General features: G+C 46.8%; 1 protein-coding gene and 1 pseudogene across 1 annotated transcript in view; both read right to left on the bottom strand.

Moving 5' to 3' along the window:
• Positions 1-345, bottom strand: LOC120232763 (annotated as a pseudogene).
• Positions 346-6,165: 5,820 nt separating this feature from the next.
• The window catches only part of CHAT (choline O-acetyltransferase), a 44,553-nt gene continuing 35,676 nt past the window's right edge, over positions 6,166-15,042 (bottom strand). The window contains exons 12-15 of the mRNA XM_039233767.1: positions 12,044-12,185; positions 11,846-11,908; positions 8,210-8,347; positions 6,166-6,435 (exon numbers count right to left, since the gene is read on the bottom strand). Of these exons, the coding sequence (XP_039089698.1) occupies positions 6,166-6,435; positions 8,210-8,347; positions 11,846-11,908; positions 12,044-12,185 (613 nt within the window). The remainder of the gene's footprint in view (positions 6,436-8,209; positions 8,348-11,845; positions 11,909-12,043; positions 12,186-15,042) is intronic.

A 15,042-nucleotide genomic window follows, 5' to 3' on the forward strand; every position in this document is an offset into this window, starting at 1 on the left:
TCATTTTTTAGCTTGACTGTCTAGTAAATCTTTAGCTTCCTTGATTTTGGCTATATAAGGAGATCCTCCCTGGTCTGGGTGATTTCAAAGGATATGTCATCAAGAAGCATCTCTTATTTTTCCTTTACTGGCAGTAGGGCTTATGCCTAATACTAATGCTGCTTCTCATTTTGTCATTATGGGTTCAAATGCACCTCTATAATAGCCACCACTGTAGGCAGATTTTGGTAGACTTTGAAAAATTTGTTTTGCTTGGGGCTCCATATGTGTCATGGCTTGCAGAACATAACAACCTGCAAATCCTGCAGCAATGGTCAGTCCAACTGCTACCCCTGTATTGGCCATTACTCTGGCTAAGCTCCCTGGCCTCCAGTGAGCATGAGCATGTGGTCAAAGAACCAACTTTTGCTTTTCTGTTATTTTTTGTTTTTTCCTTCCTTGATAGTTGTCTTATCTTCTTCTTTCTTTGAGTTTACTGTTTAGCTCTTTTTCTTTCTTTTTAAAGAAGTTTATTTATTTTTGACAGAGGGAGAGTGTGTGTGCATGCATGTGCATGGTGGAGAGGCAGAAAAAGTGAGTGAGAGAGAGAGAGAGAGAGAGAGAGAGAGAATCTCAAGCAGGATCCACACTGTCAGCACAGAGCCTGATGTGAGTCTCGATTTCACAAACCGTGAGATCACGACCTAAGTCACAACCAAGAGCCAGATGCTTAACAGACTGAGCCCGCAAGTGCCCCACTTTTTCTTTTTAAGAAAAAAGTACACTTAGTGTATGAAGTGTACACTTAGCTCATCATTTTTCAGCCTTTCTTCTTTTCTGATGTAAGTATTTTAAGGTATTAATTTTCCTCAAAGTATCACTTTTGCTGTATCCCAGAGATATTGACATGAAGTATCTTTATCATTCTGATCTAAGTATTTCTAAATTGCCATTATTATTTCTTCTTTGAGCCAAGAATTTTAGAGTAATGCATTTCTTTGATTCTGAAATATTCCTAACGATTTTCTCTTGAACAGTGCTTTCCTCCATTCTCACTAATCTCTTCTTCCTGAACTTCTACATGTGTCTTCCTTGTATTTTTATTTCTTTCTTTATAATATTAAACATATCTATTTTACAGCTTCTGTCTGAGTCGTCTTTTCTCTGCAGTCTTTGTGATATTAACTCTCCTGTTTGCTTTATCTGCTGCTTTCCCTCTTGTGAACTATTTCTTGTGCTGTTTGTATATTTTTGACTGTGAGCTCATCTTTAATAGAGTGTTTTCCCTCTCTGGGTGTTTGGTGTCTCCACGTTTGTGGATGGTTGTTTTATATTGGACTCTGCTGAGGCCCTTTGGATCTTATTGACACAGGAAATTAAAAAAATATATTGGCTTAGAATTCCTGCTTTGCAAATCAGTTGTACAAACTCAGGCTCCACATTTACATATGGCACATATTTATAGTTTAATTTCTCATGGATGTCTTTTTTCCATCATCTACTGTCCTGAGTGAATGGCATGGTTCCTCAATGCTCCCTTGGGCTGATGGGAAGAGTTTTTCTAGTCTTTTTTCTTTTTCTTTTTCTTTTCTTTTCGTTTCTTTTCTTTCTTTTCCTTTTTCTTTTCTTTTCCTCTCTCTCTCTCTCTCTCTCTCTTTCTTTCTTTCTTTCTTTGTTAGAGTTGGGACACTTCTATGAGGTTTTGATTTTGTGCAGGGAGTTTAGCTGCATCTCCCATCTTGCATGAGCTGGGGTTATGTTCTCTCAGCTTGCAGGGGTGGTAAACCCTGCTGTTAGCCACTGGAGTTTGTGTCTGGTCTGACACATCTTTAGCTCCTGCTCACTGTTCTGTTTTAGACATTTTTCTGCCTTTTTTTTTTTTTTATAATGTGAGGATTTATTTTCTTTCTTTTGAATTGGACTATATATTTAAAAGCATTTTCTCTGTGCATATATTTTTATAGGTAAAGGGGTCCTTCTGCATCAGTTCAATCTCCCATTTTGCTGCTCCTTAATATTAGAAATAGAGATAGGGGCACCTGAGTGGCTCAGTCAGTTTAGCATCTGACTTTGGCTCAGGTTATGATCTCATGGTTTGTGGGTTCAAGCCCCACATCGGGCTCTGGGTTGACAGCTCAGAGCTTGGAGCCTGCTTCAGATTCTGTGTCTCCTTCTCTCTCTCTCTGCCTCTCCCCTGCTTGTGCTCTGTCTCTCAAAAATGAATAAATATTAAAAAAAAAAAAGAAAAAGAAAGAGAGATCAAGGAGAGAACCCTGGGGTCCAATATCACATAAGGGACAGAAATAGGAAGTGAAATCCCACAAGGAGATGGAAGAAACAGAAGGAATAGAACAAGGAGAGACCTGGCCCTTCGGAAACAGGGAGAACAGCTTTTAGAAAGGCTCTTGTATGTGATATGAAGCCAGCTTTTCCTGGAGATGGCATATTATTTATCAAAAGGCCTCCTTGGAAGGAAAACTCAGAGAACTATAAAAGGAGGGAAATGAGCTGAATTTATAAAGGCAATGAAAGGCACTGGTTCTCCCCCCACTACCAAGGATTATTTTGGAAACTTCTGGTTGTTATTGTGAACCTGGGAGGGACTCTTCCATGCCTTTTTAGCTAAATGTGCCAACATCCACCCCAAGGAAACTCCAAAGACAATAACGAGGGGATTGCATTATTTTGTATGTTGGGGGCTGGCTTGCCTGTTGGTACTCTTCTCTCTCTATTGTCTTCATCTTGTTATTTTAGGGTTATGTGTGATCTATATGATAAATAAGAGCAAGCTGACATTACTTTGATCCTGTTCCTTCCTAACCCCACCATTCCTCCTGGAATATCATTAGCCATTATCTTTTTGGATAATGCCTTTTCTGCATCCCAATTATACAAATTCAGATACTTTAAGATTCCTTTTAGGCTCTGATTGGAAAGCATTTGGAATCTCAGTCCTGGTTCTGTGGATTTTTGTGGCTGCAGAGGGTATCTTGCAGCTTGGAATGTATCTTTGGGCTGTGCAGGATGAAGGAAGCTGTGTGCATGTACCTGTGAGGGTGCAGTGAGAGATTTGTACATCACTTACTACGATTTCAAACAAGGACCATCCGTGTCATCCCACCACGGTCTTGGAAGTGAGTAGTGCTGATATCAACATCCTCATTTCACAGATAAAGAAACAGGGCCACAGAGGTGAAGTGACACTCCCAAAGTCCACAACAAGTTAGAGATAGAGCTGGATTTATAGTCCAGGCATCCCATCTCTGCGGCTGGTGCTTTTCTGTCCACTCCATTATTCCTACACATGTTTGTGGAGGCCCTAATCTCTGCACCCAGGTTTCTGCCAACCTGATCACAAACAGCCTGTGAACCTCTCTGCCCCTAACCCTTTCCCCATGCCACATGGTAAAAGAGACTTAAGTTCCTTCCTCCTTTTCTCTCCCTGTATCTTTCAGACATCCTCTGCTGCTGCTGATAGACCTCAGACAGTGCCAAATGAATCGCTAACCCAGTTTGCAGAGTTTACAACAAAATCTTTATAGCACTTCTGAGTAGAAACAATGGCTAACACCATCTTTCTTGGCATTACTTTTTATTGAATACAGGCTTACAGTCTTTAAATATTTTGAATATAGTGCTTTCAGTATACAGTTCTTTAGTCATACATATATTTCTTGAAAGCACAAAACTATAACTTAACATTGAAAGACTATAAATACACATGTATATATTGCCATAAATCTAGAACAATTTTATAAAAATAGAACTCAAATGTCAACTTTATATATTTTGGCGACTTAGCGGTATTGTAAGGTGGCCACAAGCATTTTTATTATGCATCACTGCCCTGAAATGACTGTCTCCAGATTTCATTTGCCATCTCTTTGGGGATGCTTGAAACAGTTTCCATTTTGAGGGTCCCCCAGAGATGCCCATGGCCATGGCTCAGCATTGCCTTTGCATAAAGACTCAGTGCATCCACCTGTTCTTGGAGGGGGAAGACCAGCTTCCAGATTCTTCCTCAGAAAGAGGAGGTGTTCCCTCCTGCCACATGTCCACAATCTTGCACTTCTTGAAGCCCTCACAGTGTATGGCTGATATCTGAATGTACAGAGTCAGTTTCCTTTCCCTATGCTCAAAGAATGACAGATGTGAATTTGGTTCTTTCAAATCCATGTAAAAAGTTTGAAATAAATTCACCTGAACAATGGCTGCTGGCGTAACATCATCCTGACAGTGGACACCAGCGCCCACCTGCCTGTGCAAGGCTCTTTATGGACGTGATCTACAATCCTCATAGCACTGCAAAGTTGGGACATTCTTGTACCCATTTGATGATGGAGGGACTTGGTTTCTTGGTCAAGGTCAGTGGGGTTGCCAGACCCCAAAATCAACTGTCCAGAAACCCACGGAGGGAAATCAGAAGAGAACTCAGATCTGTACTGTGGTCGTTTGTGAGAACAGACAAGTGGTTTTGGGTCAACTTACATCAGGTGGACAGAAATTCCCCAGACCTTCCCAGGATTCTTAGGCTGCTAGTTCCCAAGAGGAGCAGGAAGGTGGAGGTCTGTAGGACTATGCACCTACAGACCAGTGACTTCGAAGGGCAGTGCCAGATCTCCCAGATCATCCAGTAGAAATCCTCAATCTAAAACCGGGGCTCAAGGAATTTACTGTTGGGAGCTGTTTGTGTTTTCAAAGAGCTGAACAAAGGTCCCTCATCTCAGCCCTGCCTACTTCAATAGAGGTCAAAGTGCAGAAAGCTTGCACAGTTGTCCAAAGGGACATGTGCTGGGTCCCTGGGCCAGAGCACAGAGCTCAGAAGGCCTCGGAGCACAGTGGGAATGGGGTGAGGGGTATTTTCAGGAACCTCCCACTGGTTGTACAGGAGAAGTTAGTGGTGAGAGCCAAGCGCTGTGCCTCCTCCGGACAGAGATAGGCTGCTTCAGCTATTTGCAGTGTTGCTTTCCCACTCCCTTGCCTTTTTAGATTTACTATAAAAATATTCCCCAACAGGAAGTGCCTCTCATATTTTCTTGATGATCACAACCTCTCGGGACCACCTAAACTTTGGCTCTGTGCACAGTCTGCCCCTCCATCAGGGTTGGCTCTGGGTATAGCCATTCCCTCCTCCTGGCCCCACTCCCCGCCAGCTGTCTCCTCACCCCGCCCTCCTCAATGGGGGCAGGGAGAGTCCTGCTCCATACCCCTCCGCATGGGGTTTAGTTAGAATCCTTGGGTAACATCCTCCACATAAAGGAGCTCAGCTGTCTGCAGGTATCCTGCTTGGATCACTGAGATCATTTTCTGAAATTAATTATACGCTGCTTTTCTTAAAATCCTCTCTTAAAAATGAATAAAACAAGGGGTGCCTGAGTGGCTCAGTCGGTTAAGCGTCTGACTTAGATTTAGGTGGTGATCTCGGGGCTCATGAGTTCCAGCCCCGCGTCGGGCTCTGTGCTGACAGCTCAGAGCCTGGAGCCTGCTTCAGATTCTGTGTGTGTCTCTCTCTGCCTCTCTCTCTCCCCAGAATAAATAAACATTAAAAAAAATTTAAAAGATGAACAAAACAAATCAACAACAGAAAACCCCCAAAGCAACCCTCTCTCTTCTCTAGAAGGCAGATCACCTATAAAGGCGTGATTCCTGTGAAGGGGAGTGGGGAAAGAGCCAGAAAAAAATGTGAGTGGTAGGATCCTTGGGGGTGCGAATGCCATGATCAGACTGCTGTGAATCTGAAAACAAAGTCTTCTACTCTTCCCCCAAAAAAGAGGTAATGACCTGGAGTTGGCTTCTTTCCTCATGATTCATGGAGGTACACTGCATGTAACAGGGTGACTCATTTTTTTGTTGGGCAAATATATCGCCTGGATACACTAGGTCCTGCTAGGGTAGCAAACACCAACATTAAGCTTCTGATCCACAGAGGGAAGGCAGTGTAGACTTCCTCATCTCACTGAGGCTGCCGCAGAGCCAGGCCAATCTTATTTCCCAGTACACAGGCCACAGGGCACCTTGGTAAATAATGACAATTCCCATGAGTAGTGAGGGAGTAGTGCGGTCTCTGTGTTGGGCCCTGAGGACAGGAGCTACTGAAAGCAGGGGAGAGGGTGGGGAGCAGGGGTTTGGCAGGGTCTAGCAGTGGCAGAATGCTGGGTTTGGGGAGGTGAAGCCTAGTGGCAGGAGTCAAGGTTGGTGCCCTTGAATGGGCCTTGTTGCTTTTTCTTTTGTTGCCAGCGGCTTGCCCGCCGTAGACTGGGGTGGACTACACAGGTCCCGCATTTCAATGAGGCTCTCTTCCACCGCTTTCGCAAACTTGGGAGAAGAGGTCTCTTTGCAGCCATGAAAGCTGGAGATGCAGAAAAGGATGCTCTCCGGCTGGGGGTTGTAGCAGGCCCCGTACCCGTCGGGTACCACGGGACCATAGCAGCAAAACATCTCCATGGTTGTGGGCACCTGGAGGAGAGGACAGGTCAGACGCCGCTTGTTCTGAAATGTAACCTGCGAACTTGCTAGAATGCAGGGTGTTTCAACAACCCGGCGGCCTCGATGGGATGATGGGATATTTGCTTCTCTCTTTCTCACCTGGGCGTTTGACTGAATTAACCAAATGAACCAATTGTTTCAGCATGAATGGCTGCAGCCAGAATCATAAAAACAAACCCATCTCACTGCACCGTATTGGAAGAAGAGGGTCCATAAGCCACTCCCTGGTAGGAAGTAAGCTGTACTTGTGGAGTCAAAATCTCCCAGAGTGACCTGTGCTGGGGCTCAGGCTGAGTCTCTCCTTCACCGGGGGGCTGTTTGAGGCATCGAGGCAATCAGGGTAATTAACTCAATGGCACCCTGGTGGCACCCAGCAGTTAGATGGCTTCCCAGAGGGAGTAATTTATAAACAGAAGGAAATCTGGCCTGTCTTCTTTGTCGATTTTCCCCACATCCTTAATTACTGTCAGTATTGCCTGGCTGGTCTGATTTTCTCCCCATAGCCCCGCCATGCACAATTACCCAGCATTGGGCATTCCAACGATTGCCATCAACTGGAGTTTTAGTTATGCACCCAGTACATTTTGAATTCAGAGTGCTGAGATTTTGTAATCAGGAGCACAAATCAGGAAAATGTGTCTCTGAAGGCATTCAAGCCATAAATGTTCGTTTCCATTTGGGAGGGGAAAAAAAACACCAAACCACCACACCCCAAATTAATTTTATTTGCTGGTCTTGCGGGGAAAATAAAACACATTCTTGAGCACCTGCAGAGCGGGGTTTGTTTGAAACCCAAGGTTTCTGGGGCTCTGTAGTCGGGCCTTCAGAAATGACACCGGCCATTTTAATGGGGCAGAACAAACCATTAGTCTTGCTAATAGAGTCACCTCATTGTGAGATAAATTTGCCGTGCAACAGCTGAAGGCTGTAAAACCGTTCCAAAGTACTTTTTGCCCATGGATGGTTTCCTGAAGAATTTATGTTGTTGTGTCCTGCCCTCGTTTATTTACGTCGGCGAGCTCACTGCCGTAACGACAAAATCAAACTACTGAGTGGGCTTTTATCCTCAAACACAACTTTGTCAGCTCCTTTTATTGCCCACGTCTAGCTTTTAGCAGATGAGGTGGAGTTTTAGTAAACTGATGTTTGGGGAGTTATTTTCTTTCCTCAACTGCTGCCTTCTCTAGTGGATTTTGTTCTGTCTTTCTGACAGTGGTCCTCCAACACAGTGAGCCTGTAGCACTAGTGAAAAGATGCTGGCTGGCGGCTAGTCACCTGTCATTGGTCACGTAGATCTTTATAATAATGGCCGTGACCTGATTAGAGGGTCCTGTCCATGCCAGGCACTGGACTAGGTTTTCTACCCCCATCGTTGCTTCTAGTTGAATCAGGGCTTCACTCTAGACCTATTGGGCTTCAGAGCCTGTGGTCATCACTGTGGAACACCACCCCTCCGGTAACAGATCGAAAGGTAATAAGCATAATGGTTAGGGCACCAGTCCCCATCCAGTCCACCTCTGCCAAGGTGGCATCCGTGATTACACCCATTTAGGAGGTGGGAAACCAGCACTCTGAGCGTTTAAGTCATTTTGCCAAGGGTCATGCAGCTTGTAAGAGGCAGATCTGGGACTTGCCTGACTCCAACCCGTGGGCTGTAGTCACATGGTTACATTAAGTGGCCTTTGAGAAAGCGCACTGGTTACACTATATGTCCCCTTGGGCGACAGCTGCACTAGGGCTGTACCTGGCTGGTTGAGAGGATGAACCGGTTACTCATCAGGTATGTCTCATCTGTGAACATCTCTGGCAACTCCTTGCACATGTCCCGCGCCAGCTCCCGTAGCCCCAGCAAATGATTGTCGATGGCCATCCCTGTTATGGCCTGGGCAGTTAGGGACAAAGAATAGGACATGAGAAATGGTCTCCGATGCCCTCCCCCTTCTCTCTAGTCCACAATGCTACTGGCGACTGCAAGGGTCAAGGCTTGCAGTCCCCCAGGGCTTGCTGCAGATGTGGGTGGCCACCCAGGACTGCCCACTTTACTACTCAGCCGCTGCTCCTTGGACCCTTCCTGCATGCACAGGGTAAATCCAGAGCAGGCTGGGTTCTAACTGAGTATGGGTTAAAGGTCTATGAATCTGAGTATCTCTCACCCCTCAACCCCAGCACGGTCACTGCTCTAAGTGAAAGGGGTGGATCAGGCCATCCCTAGTAACTCCTCAGGTAGGGGAGGGGTCTGGGGAGAAGGATGGGTGCTGGGCCCCGTGGAGGGATGGGGAGGGCTGCCCTGGGATATCACTGGCAGACTCTCACCACAACTAATACTTTATCCTCTAGCAGAAGTCCAATGAATGAGTGATAGAGGACATTAAGGTCTGTTCCTAAATCTTGGTTGCTATTTCATGGGCCCAGAATCAGCTCAACTAAACTGGATTTATAATCGAAGAAATCATTTTGAGACAGAAACTAGACATCTTAGCAGAGGCTCTGCTGATGTTTGCAAGGGGAAATCTTGTTGAATGAAGAAAGATTTTTTTTCCTTTTTATCATAAGACACTTGAATTCTTATCAAAGGATAAGATAATAGCAGTGGGGACTCCAAGATTTCTATGCAGGAGGAACTCAGAAGTGGTGGTGTGGCCGGAAGTGGGGCAGTGGGATGGGGGCACTCGTTTCATAGCCTTCTCACTTGAGGTGGCATGTGTAGCATGCACACTGGTTTCGCTTGGATTACATGTTTATTTGGGGCAATTATGGGAGTTGATGGAGACTTGAGGACCACCTCTGGCCCATAGTAGTAACCTCTGGGTCCATATCAGGGTGATTGTAAATCTTAGGGGGTTTGCAGTTATGTAAGGTGCCCACTTAGCTGTTAGAGCCCCATCAAGGAGGAAACCTCCAATACAATGAACTTTGTTCAAGTTTACAAGGCACATTTTGGGATTTGTCACCTGTTCATTTTCAGTAGAGAACAAATGCATAAAGATGACTCGGAGGCCCCAATCTCTTCCAATGCACTAATTATAGGTTAAAAAGACATATCATACAACCTCGGCTCACTTTAGACGTGCCCCATTAGGACAGAGGGGAAGAACTCTGAGCCCATCTATGAAGTGGGCGTACTTCTAATTTCTCTAGTTACCTCTGTCTCATCACTGATTGGTGGTAGATCTATAGAAGCAGCCACGCAGCCACCCACCCATCTTCACTGCCTTGAGCTCACTGTAGCAACTGGGGTTGATTTAACAGATTGTTTGGATGAGGGCCAAAAGTAGTAATGAGTAGAATGATTCATCGCTCAGTCTTTCATTCATTCAGGGACTCATACTTGAGCACCCACTATGGTACAGGATGCTGAGGGGGTGTGTGCTGTGAAGGAAAAGCATATGGTGCTGTGAGAGTCTGTGATGGGGCATCTGGAGCACACTTGCTCCTTCACCAGGATGTCCTTTCTCCATGACCAGTTCCAAATACACCTGCCAGGGAATTGGAGCTTCCCTTGCTTCTTTCCACTGTCCCTTACCCTGTGTCGCCAACCAGGCACCAGATTCACCTGCAAAGATCCTTATAGCTCTCCCCTTCCCACCCCATCTCTTTTATTTAGCTGTTCCCATCAGCTGAAACTAGTTAACACAACAGAACCCTAGGGCAATGCTCTAGAGGATTTTTTTAAATACTTTTTTTTTAAGTTTCTTTATTTTGAGAGAGAGAGCAGGAGAAGCAGAGAGAGAAGGAAAGAGAGAATCCCAAGCATGCTTTACACTGTCAACGCAGAGCCAAATGCAGGACTCAAACTCACGAACTGTGAGATCATGACTTGAGCCAAAATCATGAGCCAGAGGTGAGGCACCTGGGTGGCTCAGTGGGTTAAACATCTGACTTCAGCTCAGGTCATGATCTCATGGAACATGAGTTCTAGCCCCACATTGGGCTTTCTACTGTCAGTGCAGGGTCTGCTTCAGATCCTCTGTCCCCACCTTTCTCTGCCCCACATCTGCTCGTGCTCACTCTCTTTCTCAAAAACAAATACACGTTTAAAAAAAATAAAAAATAAGGGTGCCTGGGTGGCTCAGTCAGTTAAGCATCTGACTTCGGCTCAGGTCATAGTCTCAGTTGTGAGTTCGACTCTGTGCTGACAGCTCAGAGCCTGGAGCCTGCTGTGGATTCTGTGTCTCCCTCTTTCTCTACCCCTCCCTCGCTCATGTTCTACCTCTCTCTCCTTCAAAAATAAATAAACATTTATTTTTTTTCTTTTTCTTTTTTTTATTTCTAGCAGAGAGAGAGAGAGAGAGAGAGAGAGAGAGACAGCGTGAACAGGGGAGGGTCAGAGAGAGAGGGAGTCACAGACTGAAACAGGCTCCAGGCTCTGAGCTGGCAGTCAGCACAGAGCCCGACGCGGGGCTCGAACCCACGAACCAAGAGATCATGAACTAAGCGAAAGTCGGACGCTTAACCGACTAAGCCACCCGGGCGCCCCAAAAATAAATAAACATTTAAAAAATAAATAATAAATAAGTTAAAAGGAGGCAGATGCCTAACTAACTGAGCCACCCAGGTATCCCAGAATGATTGTCAATTAGTATACTGATCACCAGTGCAAGTAGTAGCTTATCCTCTGCTGTTTGTATGCAAATGATGGCTCTGCCATGCTGGAAAATAAGCTATTTCTCTAAATAAGGGAACATCTCCCTTAAAATTTTGATTTCACTATTAATTTTCAGCCAAGACATTTTATTCATAGGCAGTATGAATAAATAAAAAATGAGAAGGCAAAACCAGTCCTAGGTGGGAATAAATACTGCCTCACCTGCGAACATGCAAGGTGGGCAAGCCACCCCAGTGTGCCAGGCTTGGCCACCATTTCTCGCATTTGACTTCTCTTGTCTATAACTTTAAAGTGCTATAACATATTTGGTGCTATTATTAACATTTTCCCCCCAAAGACCATTCATTGTTTTCTTGTAAAATCCATGTAAAAACAAGTGCTGTGGTGGGGTGCCTGGGTGGCTCAGCAGGTTAAGAGTCCGACTTCGGCTCGGGTTATAATCTCGCAGTTTGTGAGTTCAAGCCCTGCATCGGGCCCTCTGCTGTCAGCACAGAGCCCACTTGAGATTCTCTGTCTCCATCTCGCTCTACTCCTCCCCATCTTGTGCCCTGTCTCTCTAAAAAATAAATAAATATTTTTTAAAAAAGTTTAAACGAGTGCTGTTACCTAGGTTCTAAAAGTAAGAAAAAGGAGGCTCTGAGAGGCGTGGCCTTGGCCAAGTCGCTGGGTCCAGCTTTCACCTAGGTCCTGTGCCATGGCCCTGCTCTCAAAGGCCCAGCTCCAGGTACAGCCCACAGCCAAGGGTTCGCCTGAGGGGGGCGCCACCTCACTCACCATGACTGTGTATTCAGTCTGGGCTCGGATGGCATCCTTCAGGAGCAGCAGCTTCTCTGAAGCCTGTCAACAGACCAGAGATGGGGCTTTAAAGGGCGACTCAGTGGCAGACAAGCTGAAGGAGCCAGTTGTCACAGAGCCCAGCCCACAGCTGCCTCTCTGGTTCCCTGGAGACTCTTTAGACAGAGCAGGACTTACGGGCACAGTGGCCTTGTGGTCAGCGATGGCTCTCACAAAGCTCAGCGCCTCTGGAGTCGCCGATCGAATGTTGTCCACGCGGCCCTCCTGGAATCGGCGAATGGACGCGCTCTCATACGTGGGGACAAGTCTCTTGTGGAGCCTGCATAAGATGAAAGATGAATGGCAGACGGTGTTGCAGTCTCAGGAAACCATAAGCGCTGAAAGAAAAATAGCCTCGGCAGGCTTTATTTTTCCAGTCCTGACTCTACTTGGCATAGTATTTCATTTTAATGTTAATAGAATTCTGGAGGAGATTTCCCAAAGAGGAGTGCCAGGGAGTCGCTAATACGACTTTCATACATTTGGTGACACTGTGTGGATATAAAATAAAGAAGTGACTGGTAACTTCTCAAAACATCCCAGGCTGGTGGGAAACCTAGAAATCTCTTAGAGATCTGATGAGTGTTTAATTAATAGTACAGAATGGAATAATTGTGCAATTAATCATTTATACCCGTGAGGGAATCTTGTTTTATTTGGAATAGTTCAAGAGTGACCTATGGATAGAGATAGGGAGGGGACTGCATTGGTCATGAGTGGAAACTGCTGCACAGCCCGCCTGTCCAGGGGCAGGGGCGTTTCCAACACACCCTTGGACACCATCCCGTTGTCTGGGACAGGAGCCACTCCCACATCAGGGAAAGTCCTTTCCTTAGGCATGTGAACTGTGAGAGCACCTAGGCTTGCATACCTGGTTGGCACGCATCTTTCTCACCAGTCAGTAAAGTCTTTGGTGTTGGGGGCGTGGGGGGGAGGAGAAAGACACTGAATCACAGAGGGGCAGTGATAGCCCAAAGTCACACACAAGTCACGGTCCTGCATCTTGGCCTTGTCAGGGCATGTATCTCTCATGCTGGGTAAACTCTAGGGGTAGAAAGGCCAAGTCTGATTCAGCACAGTACTTGGCCCTGTAACTTGGTGAGAAGGTCAATCAACTTCCGGTACACTTAGGTCTCATTTCTCTGGGTGAAAGGACTCTGGAAGGGAGCTCATTTCTTCTATCTCTATGGCCCCTGGAGGCAAACACCAGGCTGAGCACAAAAGTAGATGCCATCACTGGCTAGTCACTGATCAACCCCAATTTAGGCAGCTTCCAGGCTTCTGCAGAATCTAGGGGCAGATTAAAAAAATTTTTTTAATTATGGTTTAGACTCTGAAGAATGTTCTCCATGGGAAGCAGATCCTATCTGGGCTACTCACAGGAGCCTCTGGCCATGTCCACTGCTGGCCACGTCCAGAGCAACAAAGATTCACTTAAGGGTGGAAGAGGCAGAGCTCTGTGCAGGGTCCACTAGCCACCCCCACCCCCCCAGCTTTGTGTCTGCAGTGCTCTCTGAAGTAACACCTGCCGGTGTCTCTGGTTGTGGTTCTCACAGGACCCTGACCTCATGGCCCCTTTCAGCCACGTGCCAGTTATCAGAATGGCGACTATGGTTCCAGACACCCGGTCCTGCCTCAGCTCAGTGCCAGCGAGGTCTCTGTGTCCCCATGATGAGCGCAGACCTCGTGTGGAATGCGCTTCCCCCAAGGAGTCCCAACGCTCTGAGTGGCCATAGCCACTTCCCTTCCCTGTGAATTACCACCCCTCTGGGGGAAACTGAATCTGGGATGCTATGTCCACACAAGTGCTGTCAATGTTTGCTTAGGCCTTAGTGCAAGGTCACTTTATGCTCCCCCCCATATATTGCAAAATGCAAGCAGGCCCTGGTGGGGTAGTGCTATTTTTTGCCTGTGCCAGTTGATGAGTGCTCCTCCGGGAGCATTGGAGCCTACAGGAGCCAGCCTTGCCTTCAGGATGACCCACGTTGCATTTTAGTTTCAACCTCCTATCAAAGACTGCTTGGGCTCCCCGCCTTCAACCCTTACTCCCTACATTTCGCCCCTCCCCCAACACAGGGCTATCACCCCAGAGACTTCTCTAAGCCTCAGACCTGACTGTGCCATCCCCAGATAGAACTCCTGTCGTGTCTTCTCACGTCTGTGACTCGGCCCTTGATGCCTACTCTGTGCCTGGTGTGTGAGAGATACCCAGAATGTCAGGCTTGGGAGAGACAGACTAGAAAACGATAACCAACAAATCATCAAACCAGGTAGCTCACACAAACAACTGCCATGACAGAAAAAGAGTCCACAATGGGATAGGCTAGAGAGCTGGGTGGCGATGGCCTGAGGTGGCTACTTTAGGAGAGGGGGTCAGGGCAGACCTCTGAGGGCTGACACCAGGGCCGAGACTGGGCGGAGAGGAGGTGGCCTGTGAAGGGTGGTGATGGCAGCAGGTGGGTGGGTGGAGGCACCAATGGAGCAAAGGGCTGGAGGCGGGAAAGAGCTCGGGAGGAGGGCCCCAGTGGAGGCCAGTTCACAGGGAGCCTTTCTAAGCCTGAACTTTATTCTAAACATGGCAGGAAGCCATTGGGAGGGTTCAAGGTGGTGCGTGATAGAATCTGATTTGCATATTTCAATGTTTTACAAAGGTGGGAGTGGAAGCAGAGACTCCGGGGAGCAGGCTGCAGCTAAGCTGTTGTTTAAGATGATGGAGGCTGGGGAGGGGCTAATGGCAATTGAAAAGGAAGAGGAGGGTGGGAGTGGGGTGGGGGGATGGGGGGGGTAGGGGAGGTGTCTGAGAGACATCTGGAGAATGACATGGTGGTGTCACTGGTGGGGGATGAGAGACAGGGACAATCAAAGATGAGTTCAAATTCTTTGATTTAACCCACAGTGGGTGTGGGGGGGCATGGTAGTTCCACATCCTTATCAAGGAACAGGGTACAGCTAGAGGCTGGGTGAGGGCAGCCTCCATCATCCACATCGTTTGCTCAGCATTCTGGCCCTTGGAGCTCTGTGCACCTGGGCCATCGCTCGGGCAAATTCCGGACCGTGATGCTTTTCCTTCTCTTTTCTGGGACTGGATTCACACTTTGAATCCCAGTTCAGATGGCACCTCCTTTCAAACCCAGCCT

The sequence above is a fragment of the Hyaena hyaena genome, unplaced genomic scaffold (assembly GCF_003009895.1).
Source record: "Hyaena hyaena isolate Hyena2069 unplaced genomic scaffold, ASM300989v1 scaffold_78, whole genome shotgun sequence".
Taxonomy (NCBI): domain Eukaryota; kingdom Metazoa; phylum Chordata; class Mammalia; order Carnivora; family Hyaenidae; genus Hyaena; species Hyaena hyaena.